This window comes from Pongo pygmaeus, chromosome 10 (genome assembly GCF_028885625.2).
Source record: "Pongo pygmaeus isolate AG05252 chromosome 10, NHGRI_mPonPyg2-v2.0_pri, whole genome shotgun sequence".
Classification (NCBI taxonomy): Eukaryota; Metazoa; Chordata; class Mammalia; order Primates; family Hominidae; genus Pongo; species Pongo pygmaeus.
The window spans coordinates 98,623,642-98,643,297 of record NC_072383.2 but is presented as its reverse complement, the minus strand read 5'-3'; the positions used below and the strand labels follow the sequence as shown (position 1 = coordinate 98,643,297).

At 45.2% G+C, this 19,656-nt stretch overlaps 1 protein-coding gene across 2 annotated transcripts in view; it reads left to right on the top strand.

The window, feature by feature from the left end:
* The first annotated feature begins 11,578 nt into the window (after positions 1-11,578).
* BLTP3B (bridge-like lipid transfer protein family member 3B) overlaps positions 11,579-19,656 on the top strand; it is a 106,687-nt gene continuing 98,609 nt past the window's right edge. Inside the window, exon 1 of one of the 2 annotated variants that reach the window (XM_054445659.2) lies at positions 11,579-11,887. In XM_054445659.2, coding sequence (XP_054301634.1) covers positions 11,844-11,887 — 44 coding nt within the window. In that variant the 5' untranslated portion in view covers positions 11,579-11,843. The remainder of the gene's footprint in view (positions 11,888-19,656) is intronic. The other variant, XM_063646613.1, reaches the window with a different exon arrangement.

The following is a 19,656-nucleotide window of genomic DNA, read 5'->3' as shown; positions in this document are numbered from 1 at the left end:
GCATATATATGCATATATATACGTGTGTGTATATATATATATGAGTATTTATAGAACAGGGCAGGGGTGTACCACAGAGGGGGCACAAGTTTTCACCAAAGGTTATGCCTGGATGTGTCAGCTCACCACTACAACAGACCATCACAGATGAAAGGGGCTGGTTTTGGGGCTAGGGGAGCCACTGTCAAGTCAGTGACAGAACAGTCATCCAGGCAGGCTTGGAAAGGAAGGTCTCTGAGAAGAGGAGGGATCTGTTTAGAGGTAGAAGAGGGCCCTGGGGCTCTCAGGATAGGATGGATTTGCCTGACCCCATTGGTTGGAAGTTGGAGAGAAAGCAGAGAGAAAACGGGAGAAAAGCAAGGAGAGAGCTGGTAAGGCAAGCGCAAAGCGCTGCAGCAGTGGTGGGAGGGCCAGGGAGGGGAGGACACAAGTGTGGATGTGGCAAGATTCCTGGAAAAGAGGGGCTAGAAGGGAAAGGGGAGGAAGATGGAGGAGCCGGAGCTTCACAGGTAATGCCTGGGGGCTGCAGCAGCCCTCCCCACCACACATGCTGGCCTGTCACACGGCATCTAGGCAGTGCACCCACAGTTCAGACCGATACTCAGCCCCCTTGGGCTTCCCACTTGTCACCCTGTCTTCCAACCCACTGGCCCAGGGCCACCCCTCGCTTTGGGGAGCCCTACATAACAGCCACCAGGCCTGAGAGACAAAGAACATTGCTTTGAACCAAGAGGATGAAGCTAAAAGGGATGCATGGCTGGAGGGAGTGCCCGAGTCCCTTCTGGGCGGTCAGAAAGCCCAGGACCCTGTGAAGGGACCCTGGGGGAAGCAGGGAGGGCAGGCAGCCAGATGCCAGTGGCCATAGATTTACAAGTCTAAGAGGGGAGCCTCAGCTGGTTGGGGGGCTACAGGTCGCATAGATGAGGCTGGGCCCTTCCTGCCGGGAAAAGAAGAGCGAGAGTCAGTGGTGGGGGAAGCCTGGCTGGAGCTCAGCCAAGCCAGCAGGCACTGTCGTCCCCTTGGCTGAATAGCATAGGCAACCCCTAGGAGCAACAGGCCAAGGTGACTGAGCCCACTGGCTAGCTATGGTCCTTCAGCTGGGGCCAGGTACACTGCCTTCAGTCACACGCTAGCAGGTATGACGGTACCCGGGAGGGAGGCAAGACCCCACAATAGCAGGTATGACTACCCGGGAGGGAGGCAAGACCCCACACTAGCAGGTATGATGGTACCCGGGAGGGAGGCAATACCCCATCTCTACTAAGAGAAAAAAAAGACCAGGCTTGGTGGCTCACGCCTGTAATCCCAACACTTCAGGAGGCTGAGGCCGGTGGATCACCTGATATCAGGAGTTCAAGACCAGCCTGGGCAACATGGTAAAACCCCATCTCTACTAAAAATACAAAAATTAGTTGGGCACGGTAGCATGTGCCTGTAATCCCAGCTACTTGGGAGGCTGAAGCAGGATAATCACTTGAACCTGGGAGGCGGAGGTTACAGTGAGCCAAGATCGCGCCACTGCACTCCAGCCTGGGCGACAAGGGTGAAACTCTGTCTCAAAATTAAAAAAAAATTAATAAATCTTTAAAAATTAGCCAGGTGTGGTGGTGCACACCTGTGGTTCCAGCTACTTAGGAGGCTGAGGTGGGAGGATTGCTTGAGCCCAAGAGGTTGAGGCTGCAGTGAGCCATGATTGTGCCACTGCACTCCAGCCTGGGCAACAGAGCAAGACCATGCCTAAAAATAAATAAAAAATAATTTAAAAAATTGAGAAAGATGGGAGGAGGGTGATTGCATCTTGATTTTCTCTAAACTTTAATTGAAATTGAGCTTTTCCTTCCATGGTGAATGTTGCTAGGAACAAACCTCATTAGTGTTAGCAGCACCTGTTACTTTGTTACCAACAGAAATCACAGATATTTTCATATTACACTGCAGCTGTTGCAGACATCTTGAGATAGCATTTTTGCTCATCATTACCTCAAAATTATAGTAATTAGACCCAACTTTGGATCTTGTTATTTAATGTGCCAATAAAGCATATCATGTAATATCACAAATATTTTCATAAACTTTATTTTGATATAATTTATTTCCATTGCTCTCTGTATTTTATTTTGTGCACTTAAAAAAAAAAAATCTATTCTGAGCAGTCCATGGGCTTCCTCAGATATCAAAGAAGTCCATGGCACAAAAAGGCTAAGGATGCTGGGGTCTTAGAGTAGGTTTGCTGCCAAAGTGAGGTACTGGAAGCATTCAAATGCAAAGAAATGTGTTTCTGTGATTTTCCATGAGGCACTCTCTCTCCACCTCCCTTTCAGGTAGGATACTTTTATGGGCAGAACCTGGTCATTTTCCTAACAAGACAAAGGCTTTGTGTACAAAAGGGGGCAGAGCCCAGGATGGCTGTGGGCCAGAGGTGAAGATTCCAAAGTCAGACAAATAAGGGGGTTATCTCTTTATAATCAGTAGAAGTGTGGGGCTGAGGAGGGGCAAGGCCCAGGTGAGCTCCATGAAGAAGGGTTGGGGTAGGAAGGTAGAGGGACAATCCTGGGAATTGGAGGTTGCAGTGAGAAGAGATTGTGCCACTGCACTCCAGCCTGAGTGACAGAGCGAGACCCTGTCTCAAACAAACAAACAGATAAAGAGGCTTCCCTGGAGCTCTTTAGTTATTTACAACATTTTATAAAACAATGTAGGTAAAGAATAAGGCTAATCTATAATCAGAGAAACAAAGGCTACAGCTGCCTGGGTTATAACTGCCCTTTTTTTTTTTTTTTGACTCAGGTGCTGTAATCACATTCCTTTAAGGCTAAGAATATTTTAAAGTTCCAACAATTCATATTGGGAGTTATTTTCTTTTTTAAAAAACCGAGACAGGGTCTTTCTCTGATGCCTAAGATGAATTGCAGTGGCATGATCTCAACTCACTGCAGCCTGTGAGATCAAGTGATCCTCCTGCCTCAGCCTCCCCAGTAGTTGGGACCTCAGGTGTGAGCCGCCACACCTAACATTTTTTTTTATTGTTTGTAGAGACTAGGTTTCACCATGTTGCCTAGGCTGGTCTTCACCTCCTGAGCTCAAGCAGTCCTCCCGCCTCATTCTCTCAGAGTGGTGGGATTACAGGCATGGGCCACCACATACAGCCAGAGTTACTTATTTTCACAGTGGAAAGTTTCTTTGAGCCAAGTTTGAGAACTGCAACCCTGAAGACATAGATTTAAGTTTCCTTGAATGTATGTTCCAACTAGCAGCAGTTACAATTAGTTTGTTTTGTTGGTTTTTTGGGTTTTTATTGAGACAGTGTCTTGCTGTCGCCCAAACTGGAGTGCAGTGGTGTGGTCATTGTTCACTGCAGCCTTGACCTGCTGGACTCAAGCAATCCTCCCTCCTCAGCCTCCTAAGTAGCTGGGTCTACAGGCTCAAACCACCACTCCTGGCTAATTTTTGTATTTTTTTATAGAGTCAGGCAGGGTTTCACCATATTGCCCAAACTGGTCTTGAATCCCTGGGCTCAAGAAATCCACCCACCTCAGCCTCTCAAAGTGCTGGGATTACAAGGAGGAGCCAACAAACCTGGCCTGGCCACAAGTGGGTTTTTAAAGGAAAAGAGGGCCGGGCACGGTGGCATGAGCCACCCTGTAATCCCAGCACTTTGGGAGGCTGAGGCGGGTGGATCACTTGAGGTCAAGAGCTCGAGACCAGCCTGGTCAACACAGCGAAACTCCCGCTTTACTAAAAATACAAAAAAAATTTTAGCTAGACATGGTGGTGGGCGCCTGTAATCCCTGCTGCTCGGGAGGTTGGGGCAGGAGAATTGCTTGAACCTGGGAGGCGGAGGTTGTGGTGAGCCAAGATCCCACCATTGCACTCCAGTCTGGGCAACAAGAGTGAAACTCCATCTCAAAAAAGTTCTTAAAATTGCTTACCAAGAATTTACATTGGTTCATTAAAATAACATAAGCAATTTATTGGTGATATGTTGCTCTTTGTATCAGAAATTCCAGGAACATGAAGATAGTGAATGAGGGTACACTGTGCAACTTGTGGTAACATTTTAAGTAATTTGGGCCAGGTTGGGTGGCTCACACCTGTAATCCCAGCACTTGGGGAGGCTGAGGCGGGTGGATTACTTGAGGTCAGGAGTTCAAGACCAGCCTGGCCAACATGAAGAAACCCTGTCTCTACCTAAAAATACAAAAATTAGCCAGGCGTGGTGGCATGTGCCTGTAGTCCCATCTACTTGGGAGGCTGAGGCAGGAGAATCGCTTGAACTTGGGAAACAGAGGTTGCAGTGAGCTGAAATCACACCATTGCATTCCAGCCCGGGCATCGCAGCGAGACTCTGTCTCAAAACAAAAAAAAAAACAAACAAAAAAACATTTTAAGTAATTTGTTAGTCTGGAAACTACAGGGTAAGAGATAAAAAACCAAAATGCCTTTAAACAACCCTAGACATGGGTGGGGGAATGTGACTTACGTCTTATTCTCATGTCTCTCAGGGTCTAATACATTTTACATACCTCACATTTTCCAGACTGCTCTGAGCTACTTTTCTTTATCATAGTCATTCTATTTTCTCCAATTTAATATTAAAGTTATAAAATCTAAAAACCCTTAAAAACAAAAGTTGTAAGATCTCTTATTCCAGTCAAGTAAAGAATGCTTTGTAAATCTTACATCATAGAGCAGCCATCATTTCTATTTATCTCTTATCCTTTAAAATATGCTATTTTCAGGCCAGGCATGCTCGCTGACACCTGTAATCCCAGCACTTTGGGAGGCCGAGGCAGGCAGATCACCTGAGGTCAGGAGTTCGAGACCAGCCTGGCCAACATGGTGAAACCCTGTCTCTACTAAAAATACAAAAAATTAGCTGGGCATGGTGGTGCTCTCCTGTTGTCCCAGCTACTCAGGAGGCTGAGGCAGGATAATCGCCCAGGAGGCAGAGGTTTGCTGTGAGCCTAGATTGCGCCACTGCACTCCAGTCTGGGTGACAGAGCTATACTCCATCTCAAAAAAAAAAAAAAAAAAAAAAAAAAAAAAAATGCTGTTTCCATCTTGTCTCTCCTGTTTATCCGCCCTTTCTCATTTAAGCTTCTTTTTCCTTTCCTCATGACTTACATACCCTTTGATCAAGATTATTCTTGTTCTTGGCTTCAGCTACCACGATTTGTAAACCGGAATTTCCACCCAAAACTATAACCTTACAAAATTTCCACTGAGAAATCCTCAGAAAGCCTTAACAGCAAGAAATTCAACAGGATCTTATCTCCAAAACTGCCTGTCCAACTATATTACTTAACTAGTGGCGTGCCCCGAGCAAAAACCTCAATTACCTTCAATGTTTATCCTTGATTTAATCTTTGGCATGTGTCCTTTACCTTCTTTCACCTCTACTGATACTGTCTTACCTCTCACCTGAAATAATGCCACCACCTTCTCAATGCCCTTTCTGCCTCCATTCTGTTCTCCATCCTCTGAACTGACAGCAAAATTGTCTGTAAATATTTTTCTGACTCAGAAATATGAACATCTTCCCCAATTAACCCATCACAGAGGTCTTCAGGACTCACTATTTCCTATAAAATGATGTCTATATATTTACATTTACAATCTTATCTCCCTCCAACTTTTTTTTTTTTTTTTTTTTTTGAGACGAAGTTCCGCTCGTGTTGCCCAGGCTAGAGTGCAGTGGCGCAGTCTTGGCTCACTACAACCTCCATCTCTTGGGTTCAGGCAATTCTTCTGCCTCAGCCTCCCAAGTAGCTGGGATTACAGGCACCCGCCACTATGCCCAGCTAATTTTTTTAATTTTAGTAGAGACAGAGTTTCACCATGTTGGCCAGGCTGGTCTCTAACTCCTGCCCTCAAGTGATCCACCAGCCTCGGCCTCCCAAAGTGTTGGGATTATAGGCCTGAGCCACAGCACCCAGCCTAAACTCATTTTATAGTCTTGTGCTGGTGAATGTTTAACAACTAGATCTCTAGGGGAAAAAGCCCTGCTTTCTATGTTGTAAATATTGTCATCATGGCTGATTTCAAACTACCCTTGTGGACAAAAAGAATCAAAGTCTATCAACTATTTGAAGAGATTTATTCTGAGCGAAATATGAGTGACCATGGCCCATGACACAGCGCTCAGGAGGTCCTGAGAACATGTGCCCAAGGTGGTAGGAGTGCAGCTTGGTTTTATACATTTTAGGGAGGCATAGACATCAATCAAATACATTTAAGAAATACATTGGTTTGGCCGGGCGCGGTGGCTCATGCCTGTAATCCCAGCACTTTGGGAGGCTGAGGCGGGCGAATCATGAGGTTAGGAGATCGAGACCATCCTGGCTAACACGGTGAAACCCCGTCGCTACTAAAAATACAAAAAAATTACCTGGGCATGGTGGCGGGCGCCTGTAGTCCCGGCTACTCGGGAGGCTGAGGCAGGAGAATGGCGTGAACCCGGGAGACAGAGGTTGCAGTGAGCTGAGATTGTGCCACTGCCCTCCAGCCTGGGGACAGAGCGAGACTCCGTCTCAAAAAAAGAAATACATTGGTTTGGCCAGGCATGGTGGCTCACGCCTGTAATCCTAGCACTTTGGGAGACTGAGGTGGGTGGATCACGAGGTCAGGAGTTCAAGACCAGCCTGGCCAATATGGTGAAACCCAGTCTCTACTAAAAATACAAAAAATTAGCTGGGTGTGGTGGCGCGTACCTGTAGTCCCAGCTACTTGGGAGGCTGAGGCAGAAGAATTGCTTGAACCCAGGAGGCAGAGGTTGCAGTGAGCTAAGATCGCACTACTGTACTCCAGCCTGGGCAACAGAGTGAGACTCCATCTCAAAAAAAAAAAAAAATACATTGGTTTGGCCAGGTGTGGTGGCTCACGCCTGTAATCCCAGCACTTTGGGAGGCCGAGGCGGGCAGATCACGAGGTCAGGAGATTGAGACCATCCTGGCCAACATGGTGAAACCCTGTCTCTACTAAAAATACAAAAATTAGCTGGGTGTAGTGGTGTCTGCCTGTAGTCCCAGCTACCTGGGAGGCTGAGGCAGAAGAATCACTTGAACCCAGGAGGTGGAGGTTGCAGTAACCTGAGATCACGTCACTGTACTCCAGCCTGGCGACAGAGCAAGACTCCATCTCAAAAAAATGAAATACATTGGTTTGGTCCAGAAGGGCGAGACAAGTCAAAGGAGGGGAGCTTCCAGGCTATAGGTAAATTTAAACATTTTTTGGTTGACAATTGGTTGACTTTGTCTAAAGACCTGGATGTTCTGGTTAAGATAAAAGATTGTGAAGACCAAAGTTCTTTTGAAGTCTTAATGTGGCTGCCCTTAGAGACAATAGATGACAAATGTTTCATATTCAGACCTTTAAAAGGTGACAGACTCTTAGTTAATCTCTTCAGTATTGATAGGGCCTATAAGAAAAAAACCTAGCTATGTTAAGAGATTCTTTATAGATGCAAATTTTCCCCCACAAAGAATGGCTTTGCAGGACCATTTCAAAATATGGCAAAGAAATATGTTTTGGGGTAAAATATTTTGACTTTCTTCTTTGTCACTGATAAAACAGGATGAGGTAAAGAAGCTGGCCAAAACCCATCAAAACCAAGATGGTCATGAAAGCAACCTCTGGTCATCCTCACTGCTCATTAACACTAATTATAATATATTTGCATACTAAAGGAAACTCCCATCAGGGCCATGACAGTTTACAAATGCCAGGGTAACATGGATAAATTACTCTATATGCTCTGAAAGGGGGAGGAACTCTCAATTCCAGGAACTCCCTGAACCCTTACTAGAAAACTCATGAATATGTACCCTTTGTTTAGCATATAATCAAGAAATAACCATAATGGGCAGCCCATGCTGCTACTCTGCTTATGGTGTAGCTATCCTTTTATTTCTTTACTTTCTTAATAAACTTGGTTTCACTTTACTCTGTCAGCTTGGTCTTGAATTCTGCAGGAACCCAAGTAGCCTCCCGGCCTGAACCCCAATTTGGGGGTCACCCTATGACAACCAACATAGCTAAATATCTGCAGAATTCGGTTTTGATATGGACAGGAGACAGGGAAATACTGGGTAGAAGAGAGTGGTTCCCTGGCAAATGCCCTACTCTCAAGCCTGGAAACCCGCGGTCCTAAATGAAAACAGGCATTTCTGTTTTTGTGCTCAAAAGTTGCCTTTTGGCCCGCCACAGCCCCCTATCTTGTATCCATAGAAACCCCAAACTGCAGGCTCCACAAGCAGATGAGCAGACAAGGAGATGAACAGAAGAGCAGAAGAATGGCAGAACAGTGCAGCAGAGAGAAGAGAAGTAGTGACTGAATGCTGAGAAGAGTTTGGCCACTGGATGGCCAAACCCCAGGGGAAGATCATCTTCCCACTCCATCCCCTTTCCAGCTTCCCATCCATCCTGTTGAGAGCCACCTCCACCACTCAATAAAACCCCACATTTGCCGTCCTTCAAGTCCCTGTGTGACCTCTTTCTGGATGTCTGACAATGACCTGGATACTAAGAGGGCACTGAGCTAGTTAACACTTAAGCCATATGTGGACAACAAAGCTAAAAGAGTGCAGTGTAACACATGCCCACTTGGGCTTCAGGAGTTGCAGTTACCCACCCCTAGATGCTACCATGGGGCCAGAGTTCAAAAGTCCTTGCCCCGGCTTCTGCACTTGCCCATCTGTGTGCTCCCTGTCCTATAAGGGGTTTGCATGTGCTCAGTGGCCAAACAGATGAGCCACACCCCTGTGTACTTCATGCATTAGTGTTAGTCCTGCGAGTGAAGTCAGGGAACCCTTATGCTTCAGTTTTAAATCCAAGTCTTTGATTTCAGGGTCCATTTTTAAAAAAAAATTAAATGGATTTATTCATGTCTTTGAAATAATACCTCCAATATAAGTCTATCCCCAAATGAATTACTCCTTCCTCTGTGTTCTTGTAGCACTTTGCTTGTTTTTGGTAAAGTAATTAATAATATCTAGCCTTTATTGAGTTTGCTATATATTAGGCAGTTTAACAGTAGCTACTACTAATAATATCTCTTAACACATGAGATCACTGAAGCTGAGAAAGATTAAATAATTTGCTGAAGTTTACACAGTTACAAAGTGGCCAGCATTTGAACCAGAGTCTACTAATAGAGCTGAAGGTCTAAGTAACATGAATCTGCCTTCCAAGCCAGGCCGTTAACTCTGATGGTAGGAACAGAGTTTTTTGTTTTCATTTAGGCAGCCCCAGGATACTTGAATAGTGCCTGGTTTATAATCTATGATAAATGTTGAGTGTAGTCCGCCGGGTGTGGTGGCTGATGCCTGTAATCCTAACACTTTGGAAGGCTGAGGCGGGCAGATCACATGAGGTCAGGAGTTCGAGACCAGCCTGGCCAACATGGTGAAACTCCATCTCTACTAAATATACAAAAATTAGCCTGGTAATCCCAGCTACTTGGGGGGCTGAGGCAGGAGAACTGATTGACCTGGGAGGCGTAGGTCACAGTGAGCCAAGATTGTGCTGCTGCACTCCAGCCTGAGCGATGGAGTATGACTCTGTCTCAAAAATAAAATAAAATGAAATGTTGAGTGTAGTCAACTTACATGTCTATCCTTTCCATTCTGCAAAAAGGGCCAGCTCATCAGACTACGTGTAAACTACTTCCCACCCAACTCCCAAGACGTACAACCAAACATCTTGTAATACATCCCTCAGGGGTGGTACAATTTCTTTTCCTGTTTTAGATATCACTAATGTTAAAAGAAAAACTTCAGCCAAATTAAATTTAAAGGAGTTTAACAATGAACGATTCCTGAGTCCGGCAGCCCCCATAATCACAGCAGATTCAGAGAGACTCCAGCACAGCCACATGCTGGGAGAAGATTTCTGGCCAGCAAAATGAAAGTGAGGTCCAGAAAATGGAAGTGAGGTACAGAAACAACTGGATTGCTTACAGCTCAGTGTTTGCCTTATTTGAACACAGTCTGAACAATTGGCTACATTTGGCCAAAACTCACTGATTGGCACAGGTGTGGGCTATGGTCGGTTTATACCTCTGCTTATTTTCTTAGGTTCATGATGTACAGAAAAACCTTTAGGCCGAACTCAATTATGTAAGGAGGCAGTGTTAGGCTAAACTTAACACTGAGTAATTTTTTTTTCTTTTTTTTTTTGAGACAGTCTTGCTCTGTCGCCCAGGCTGGAGTGCAGTGGCTTGATCTCAGCTCACTGCAACATTTGCCTCCCGGGTTCAAGCAATTCTCCTGCCTCAGCCTCCTGAGTAGCTGGGATTACAGGCGCCCGCCACTACACCCAGCTAATTTTTTTTTTTTTTTTTTAGAGACAGAGTTTCCACCATGTTGGTCAGGCTGGTCTTGAACTCCTGACCTCAAGTGATCTGCCTGCCTCGGCCTCCCAAAGTGCTGGGATGACAGGAGTAGTCATTTTAATCTCTGAAAATGTTAGCTCTGTTTGGGATTGGGTGGGGTGGAGGTGTAGAATTGTAATGGTTTTCCCTATTTCAACAATTTCCTTCCTTCCTTACAGAAATTTTCATATGATATTTACATCTTTAGGTTCAACCTAGTGAAGTGGGTAAGGCTGATGATTAATCTATTTCACAGATGATTAAAATGAAACTAATAGTAAAGAAATTATTTTCCCCAGGATAACACAGCTAGAAAATACCAGAGCCAGGACTTGAATTATAGGCCTTCTAATTCCTAGGTCCTAGACTACTAGGAACCATTGTCAACCTTTACTTCCCTTAGAATAGAAATAACCAAGGGAAACATTAAATTGCCACATTTAGGTAAGGGAAAGGCAGGATACCTTAGCAAAAGAAAAAAAGAAAACCAAAAACAAAAACCGAAGGAAGAATATGAAGAAAGGTGAGTAGGTCAAGAGAGCAAAGCAAGCAGAAGAGTTAATGGCCGATACTTAAAACATTCTGAGGAAGCCGGGTGCAGTGGCTCACGCCTGTAATCTCAGCGCTTTGGGAGGCGAGGAGGGTGGATCACGAGGTCAGGAGTTCGAGACCTACTGGCCAATATGGTGAAACCTCGTCTCTAATAAAAATACAAAAATTAGCCGGCCGTGGTGGTGCGCACCTGTAATCCCAGCTACTCAGGAGGCTGAAGCAGGAGAATCGCTTGAACCCTGGAGGCGGAGTTGCAATGAGCCGAGATCGTACCACTGGACTCCAGCCTGGGTGACAGAGCAAGACTCGTCTCAAAAAAAAAACAAGCAAAAAAAATAAAAAACATTCTGAGGAAATGAATAAGGGAAGTAGGACGTGGAAGGAAAAATCAGCGACAGGTCAGCGATGGAGGCGGGAACAACACCAGCAGAGGCAAGGAGGGAGGATTAAGGCCAAGAAGGTTGGTGTATTGAGAGTCAAGGGCCCTGTGTCGCGAGGGCTAAGAGGGACCCCGGGGCCAGGGCCGCAAACCTCCCGCTCCCGCCCCCGCCCCCGCCCCCGCCCCCGCCCCCGCCCAGAGCCCAGCCAGAGCTCGCCCAGAGCCCGCGTTGGCCCCGCCCCGCCTCGTGCCGGCCCCGCCTGGAGCTGCCCCGCCTAGAGCCGCCCCGCCCCCGCCCTCCCCCGAGTCTCTTAGGTGATGCTGCAGCCAAGATGGCGCCTGCGGCGGCCGTGGCGGCCTGAGCGCGATGCTGCGGGTTCTCGGCGGCGGCTGTGGCCTTGGCCGGGGCCTCGGGTCTCTCCCGGTCGTGAGCGATCAGCGCCTCTCCTCCGGCCGGGCTAGCTGGGACAGAGAGGAGACGGCCACGAAGAGAGGAGGCAGTGAGCAACAGGACGAGAGCGCGGCTCCTCCAGCCTCGGCACCATGGCTGGGATCATCAAGAAGCAAATCCTGAAGCACCTCTCCAGGTCAGTGAGCGCCTCGGTGTCGGCGCCAGTCGGCCTCCGCCCCAGCCCGCACTGGAGTCAGCCTGCGGCTTCGGGGGCGGCGGCGCCTGGCGGCTGTGCGGGAGGCGACCTTCGGACTTCCCCGCTCTGGCCGGGGCAGGGGTCGCGGCCCCGGATCTCTTGTCGCCGGCGGCGCCGGGGGCTCGCCTCACGAGTCGGCCCCTGACGCGTCCTCTCCCAGGGCGGGCGCGCGGAGGAGCGCGGAGTGCGGAGCGCGGCGGGCTGGGATCGCTCCCGGCGCGGCGTCTGGGGGCGTCCCGGGTCTGCTCTGTGCGGTACTGAGCGGAGGCTGGAGGTGGCCTGGCGTCACCCAGGTGCCTGGTTAATGTGCTGGGCTCTAACTCGAGCTCGGTGCTCCTTCCCCTTGGAGCAGAGCGGTTCCGTTAACCGAGGGCTTCTGGCGCAGTGTGGACTCAGTGGAGGCTGTGTTCTCAGTGAAACGTTAACCTTGTGATTGTTCTGAATTCCTCCCACCTTGGCATTCCCGCTCTGAGGCATCAGAGGGTGTGCCTGTTTGCACAGTTAGGATTTGTTTTAGGTAAATAAGCAGAGTTCGCAGCTTTGGCAAGTTCTTTCTGGAGTCCTGTGAGACCCACATCATTATTACTGAATATTTTTTTTTGGTTTTTGCTCTTTTTCCTCTGCAACTCTAAAATTCAGGGAGTTAACATCTGTGGTGATTAAACCCAAGACATGTCATTCTCTCCATTTCATAACGCGGTTTTAGTCAGAAACATGACTCAGTAAAGCTGGCAGTTTGCTACTGCTCTTGGCTTCTCCGTGTTTGTCTCAAGACACAGGCTAAATGTAGGCTCTTGTTCCAAGTTGTTACCAGCGAACTTAAAGCCCTTGGTTAGGATCCCTTTCTGTTCGATTTCTAAGTTAATTTTAACTAATTTTGGGAAGACACTTGGGTATGATGATAGACTTGTATAGTAAACATAATTCTTGATTCCCCAGATTGTCTTATACCACAGGTTATATATTGGGAACAGAATTCCTACTTCTGTGATTCAGCAAATATTTTCCTCACTTATGATACTGAATAAGATATAGCACTTTTCTTAAAAGTAGCAAAGTATAGCAGCGTGTGTGTGTGTACATATATATACATATATACATATACCTATATACACACATATATATACACATACATATATATGTAGTATTTTTTTAGTAGAGACTGGGTTTCACCAGGCCAGGCTGGTCTTGAACTCCCAACCTCAGGTGATCCGCCCTCCTTGGCCTCCCAGAGTGCTGGGATTACAGGTGTGAGCCACCACGCCCCGCATGAATATGTATTTCTTAATGTTATCACTCATTGGAAAGTTTCTTTTAAAATTATATATATGGTCCAATCTTGAACTATCTTATTTTGGAAGGTTTTATCTATTTTTAATTTATGTCCTCCAGCCTTTCTCATACCCAGCTCCACAAGAAAATACAGATCTGCAGAAAATGATTTGAATGCCTGTTTTCTCAGTCGTCCAAGGATGATGCTGCACAGCTAGTACCACTCTAGATGCTTAGAAGAAAAGTTAATTCAATCAACAAATAGTGCATTAGAGTTTAATTCTTTTATAGAACTCCATTTGAGAGGGGCTCTTAAAAATTAAGAGCATGCATACCAAAGTATAATTTAAAAAATTAAGAACAAAGATGTAATGGCTTACTGCATGAGATAGAAAACACCCATATATTGAAAATTGAGTCCTTAGGGCTAGTTTTTATTTTATTTTTTATTTATATCTTTTTTTTTTTTTTTTTTTTTTTTTGAGACAGAGTCTCACTCTGTCTCCCAGGCTGGAGTGCAGTGGTATGATCTTGGCTCACTGCAAGCTTTGCTTGCCGGGTTCACGCCATTCTCCTGCCTCAGCCTCCGGAGTAGCTGGGACTACAGGCACCCGCCACCACACCCGGCTAATTTTTTGTATTTCACAAAATACAAAGAGACAGGGTTTCACCATGTTAGCCAGGATGGTCTTGATCTCCTGACCTCGTGATCCGCCGGCCTCGGCCTCCCAAAGTGCTGGGATTACAGGCGTGAGCCACCGCGCCCAGCTATTTATGTCTTTTTTGAGACGGAGTTTGGCTCTTGTTGCCCAGACTGGAGTGCAATGGCATGATCTCGGCTCACCGCAGCCTCCGCCTCCTGGGTCCAATCAATTCTCCTGCCTCAGCCTCCTAAGTAGCTAGGATTACAGGCGTGCGCTGCCACGCCTGGCTAATTTTGTATTTTCAGTAGAGACAGGGTTTTTCCATGGTAGTTAGGCTGGTCTCGAACTCCCAACCTCAGGTGATCCACCTGCCTTGGCCTCCCAAAGTGCTGGGATTACAGGTGTGAGCCACCGTGCCTGGCCCTTAGGGTTAGTTTCTAAATCTGTATGATTTCTAATAGCTGTGTGATAAATAGTGTGATGAGGATTTTTTTTTTTTTTCAGAGATGAGTTTTTGGGACACTTGAGTTTTCAGTTATTTCATATTTCAAAACATCCTTAACTCAGGTGACTAAAGAGTATCAAATTCTTATTTTTGGTTAATAAGTTAATCTTACTGCTAATTGCTGTCATCTCCTAAGAAAAATAGTTATTCAGAAATCTAAAGGCAGCTCGTAATTGACAAAAGAAGGCAGGTGTTGTGATAAATTATAGCTACTCAGGTAGGAATGAACTTTTGAAATTACCTGGTTCAAGTTTAATTTTATAGACTATCCAGTAATGAAGATGTCACTACATTGACCTAGTGGTCTGGGATACAGTAGAATATAGTTTACCAGGAAATAATTAAACATACTACTTTCTAATACTAGACATCACGTGAGGCCTGTGTATGCAACCCATTGCACCTTCTCAAAGGTGACCTTTCCTGACCACAGAGTTTAAAATTGTGAGCCCCCATACTGCCAGTCTTCTTGCTTACATTATTTTTCTCCATAGCACTCATGCTTGTCTGTCATACATATTTACTTCTTTATGTATTTTTGTCTTTCTCCACTTGAATGTAGACTGTATGAGAGCAGGGATTTTTGTCTTGAGGCTGGCATAAAGTAGGTACTCAACAACTATTTGTTGCATGAATGTGGATACATAACATGAATGAGCTTACTTTCTCTTACATTGCTCTTTTTTTACTGAGGCAAGACTACTGTCAATATTCTTATTGATTTGGGAATGACCAGTTTCCCTGTGGCTTTAGGAGGCAGTGAGTAATTGAATCATTAAATAAATGTGGTGCCTTTGGAGTCCTGGAAAATAACTAGGAAAATGACCTAGTTCTTACAGGGGTTTAAATGAGGGGTCTTCCAGTAAGGAAATGACCTAGTTATTGTATAGGGGGGAGGAGTTCTGCCAGTAAGGAGGAAGACTATGAACCAACATGAGAAAGAGCTCTCATTTTTAGCCTTGAGGTTGAAATATAGTGCAGTTGCAAGATTAAAACCGTCTTTGCCTGGATGAAGGGACTTGAGAAGCTGGTATGTTGGGAAAGTATGAAAGAGGAATTGTTCTTAAGAGATTAACAGATGCTTTAACTCGATGCTAAACTATTTGAGAACTGTAAATCTATATACTTGTTCCTTGCCTAATTGTTAGTTTGTATTCCAAGCATCTCTCCAGTTGTTAATAAAAAGTTTTATCTACTTGAAGAATCTGAAATGAGGACAAGGAGGTGTGTTGGTGGGGCAGGGGGAGGTTAGAGTAGTGACATTTTTCCAGAGTGAAACAGGAAAAGCTTTTGAAGGAGAAAGCGCCCGAATTTTTCAAACTGTAATAGGACTGAATATATTTTGGGAGAATTTTCTAGGAGAGTAGTTTTTCACACGGTAATGGAAACTTCTAAAGAAAAGTCGTAACAAATGTGAGAAAGGAAATAAAAGCAGAAGCTACCTTTCAGCTCAAGGCCTTAGTGTGTGTGTGTGTGTATGTATGTGTATACACACGTACATACGTGTGAACAGGCGCTTGCAAATCGGCAAAGTGGACGTATATTTAATTAAGCCAGGACCTGAGAAGGGGTAGGGAAGTTTTGGATACAGACACTCTCTTCTCCTTCACTCCCTTAGGCTAAGGGCATACTGTGCTCTGCACAAGGTTTCCTGGGAGTGGGAGTTGACTGGGCAAACATACACCTCACCTGGGTGGAGTCGTTGTATAGTTTAAAGCAGCAGTTGTCAACCAGGGTCAATTTGCCTCGCAGGGGACATTTGGCAGTGTCTGGAGATATTTTTAATTGTCAAGAGTTGGAGGGGAGGGTAATATTACTGCCATCTAGTGAATAGAGGCCAGGGATGCTGCTAGACATTCTACATTGCACAACATATTCCCCCACAACAAATAATTATTTGCCCAAATGTCAGTAGTTCCGAGGTTGAGAAACCAGTTTAAAGTGTACAGGTGTGTGTCGTATGATTGAGCTAGGGTTCTGTGCTAGTAAAGTTGTTTTGCCTGCAAACATCAGAAAGCTGATCTATTTAAGTAAAAAGGGAAATGTAACAGAAAGCAGAAGAATATCTGAACAATCAAATCAAGGAAAGAACAGGAACCAGCCAGCTCCTAGAATCTCATTGGAAGAGTCTTGGACCTTCCTCTTAAAGTAGCAGTAGGGTTTTTTAACCTTGGCATCATTGGCATTTTGAACTAGATACTTCTTTGTTGTGAAGGCTGTTCTGTGCATTGTAGGATGTTTAATGTCTCCAGACATTGCCAAATGTCCCATGGGAGGCAAAATTACTCCTGGTTGGGAGCTACAGCTTTAGAGTGCTGGCCTATCTTCCATAATTCCCAGTCTTTGATCTCTCCTGTCAGGTTTCAGAATCCCATAGAGAGAAAGCCTTTGTGACCCAATTTTGTCTACTCATGGTTCAGTTAGCAACGGCAAAGGGTTGTACAGCAAAAATATGGTAATGGAGAGGGCTATTTTGAGTTAGGCTTGTTGCTCCATTAGTCATCTGTAATAGGCAGTGCACTAAATTAGATTTCCAAGGGCCTCATTTGCTACGTTAAGGAAATTGAACTTTATCCTGGGGGTGAGGAGTGACTACTAATAAAGGTAAGAGGGATATGCTCGTTAAAGCAGTCTTATTTTTGAAGTCTACGGTTTAGGAGCAATATCTGGGGTGGAAATACGGAGTCTACAAATGGACTTTGAGTAACTTAAGTAGAAAATGGGGCCAGGTGTGGTGGCTCATGCCTGTAATCCAAGCACCTTGGGAGGCCAAGTCAGGCAGATCACTTGAGCCCAGCAGTTTGAGATCAGTCTGGGAAACATGATGAAACTCTGTCTCTACCCCAAATACAAAAATTAGCCAGTCTCATAACGTAGTCTTAAAAAAAAAAAAGAAAAAAATATTCATTATGGATATTCAGAAGGGTTAAACACGTGCAGGATTTGGTGCCTGAATGGCAAAGTGATGAGAGGGATTAGAGTGCTTCACTTTATGTTGATGGGATTGGCCGCTAGATTGAGGATATATAAGGAAGGGGAGGAGAGGGCAGTAGCTGATAGCCTGGAGAGAAAAGGAAATAACCATCAAAGGATTGGGAATGCTATCTAGGTGGAAGAGTAATGGAGTAAAGGAATGAGATAATTGGAAGGGTTGGAGATTTTGTCTGAAACTGTCACATTGAAGTTTAAGATTTTAGAAGTGAAGTAGATCTGGTTTAGGAAAAGCTATCTGAAGCTGGGCGCCGTGGCTTACGCCTATAATCCCACCACTTTGGGAGGCCGAGGCGGGCGGATCACCTGAGGTAGGGAGTTCGAGACCAGTCTGACCAACACGGTGAAACCCTGTCTCTACTGAAAATACAAAATTAGCCGGGCGTGGTGGCACATGCCTGTAATCCCAGCTACTCGGGAGGCTGAGGCAGGAGAATTGCTTGAGCCCGGGAGGCGGAAGTTGCAGTGAGCGGAGATCGGGCCATTGCACTGCAGCCTGGGCAACAAGAGCGAAACTCCGTCTCGAAAGAAAAGAAAAGCTATCTGATATGGCCATAGAAGTGAGTTGCTGAAGAAAAGTTAAGGTGCATGTAATTGGAGATCAATACTGCTAGGTCTAAAATCTTTCCAGTACTGACCATTCCTAAAAGGAAATGCAGTGTAGCTTATTTAGTCTGCCAGACATTATTTTTTCAAATGCTAACTTCACATCATTACTGATAGGCTGATATTTGTATCATAAACTTTTATAGTAAAGCTCAGTAAATAATTTTTGAGAATTTATGTATTTAACGTTTTTGAGCACATATATATATGCCACATAGTGGGCATTAGAGATACAAAGATGAGTAAGACATGGCTTCAGTTTGTGGGAAGCTTCAGTGATTCCTACTAATATAAGAAGCATGAGTAGGATCACTAACTGTAACCTATTTCTAAATTGGACTACTTGTTTGGCATTGTGGGTGATGTGAAAAAGGAAGAAAAAATAAAAAAAAATTGTATTGCCATATGAAATTTGTTAGATTTTGCAACTGGGAAAAAAACTAATTTAAATATTGTTTTTTGGATTATAAATTTACTTGAGTAGGTTTGAGGTGTTTTTTTTTTTTTTTCGAGACAGAGTCTCTCTCTGTCGCCCAGGCTGGAGTGCAGTGGAGCAATCTCAGCTCACTGCAACCTCCGCCTCCTGGGTTCAAGCAATACTTCTGCCTTAGCCTCCTGAGTAGCTGGGATTACAGGCACGCGCCACCACACCCAGCTAATTTTTGTATTTTTAGTAGAGACAGGGTTTCACCATGTTGGCCAGGCTGTTCTCGAACTCCTGACCTTGTGATCCACCCACTTTGGCCTCCCAAAGTGCTGGGATTACAGGCATGAGCCACCGTGCCTGGCTGACAGTATTCACTTTTAAATAATCTCTAATAATGTGAATTTCGACACTGTATATACTAGTTGCTTATTTAAAATAATTTAATGAGTGCCTACCTTGTACCAAATATTGTACCATACTGCTGGGGATGTAGCAGTTAACACACTAGGCAAAGATCCCTGCCCTTGTGGAGTTTACATTTTAATCAGAAACAGATAGTAAGTACATAAATAGGTGAAATACTATGTAAGTACAGTATATCAGTGTATTAAATGCTACTGAAAAAGTAACACAGGGAAAGGGGATGAGAAGTACAATAAATTGGGGATGGAGTTTGCAATTTTAAATCTGGTGATTGGGAAGGCTTAATTGACAAAGCAATATTTGAGGCCAGGTGTGGTGGCTCACACCTGTAATCCCAGCACTTTGGGAGGCTGAGGTGGGCAGATCACTTCAGGCCAGGAGTTTGAGACCAGCCTGGCCAACATGGTGAAATCCTGTCTCTACTAAAAATACCGAAATTGGCCGAGCGTGGTGGTGCGCACCTGTAGTCTCAGCTACTAGAGAGGTTGAGATGGGAGAATTGCTTGAGCCCGGGAGGCAGAGGTTGCAGTGAACTGTCATAGCACCACTACACTCCAGCCTGCAGAGTGAGACCCTGTCTCAAAAAAAAAAAAGAAAAAAAAGAAAGCAGTATTTGAGAAGAGACCTGAGAGAGATAGTGGGAACAAATGCAAAGGGTCCAGAACTGGGAACTTGTTTGGTATTTTAAAAACATACGAAGGCCACCAATATAGGTGGAGAGAGTAAAGTGAGAAGAGGAAGATGCGATCAAAGAGAAAACAAGGGCCAGATCATGTGGGACCTTGTAGTGACTTTGACTTTTACTCTGAGATTGGAAGCCACTGGAATGCCTTGAGCCAAG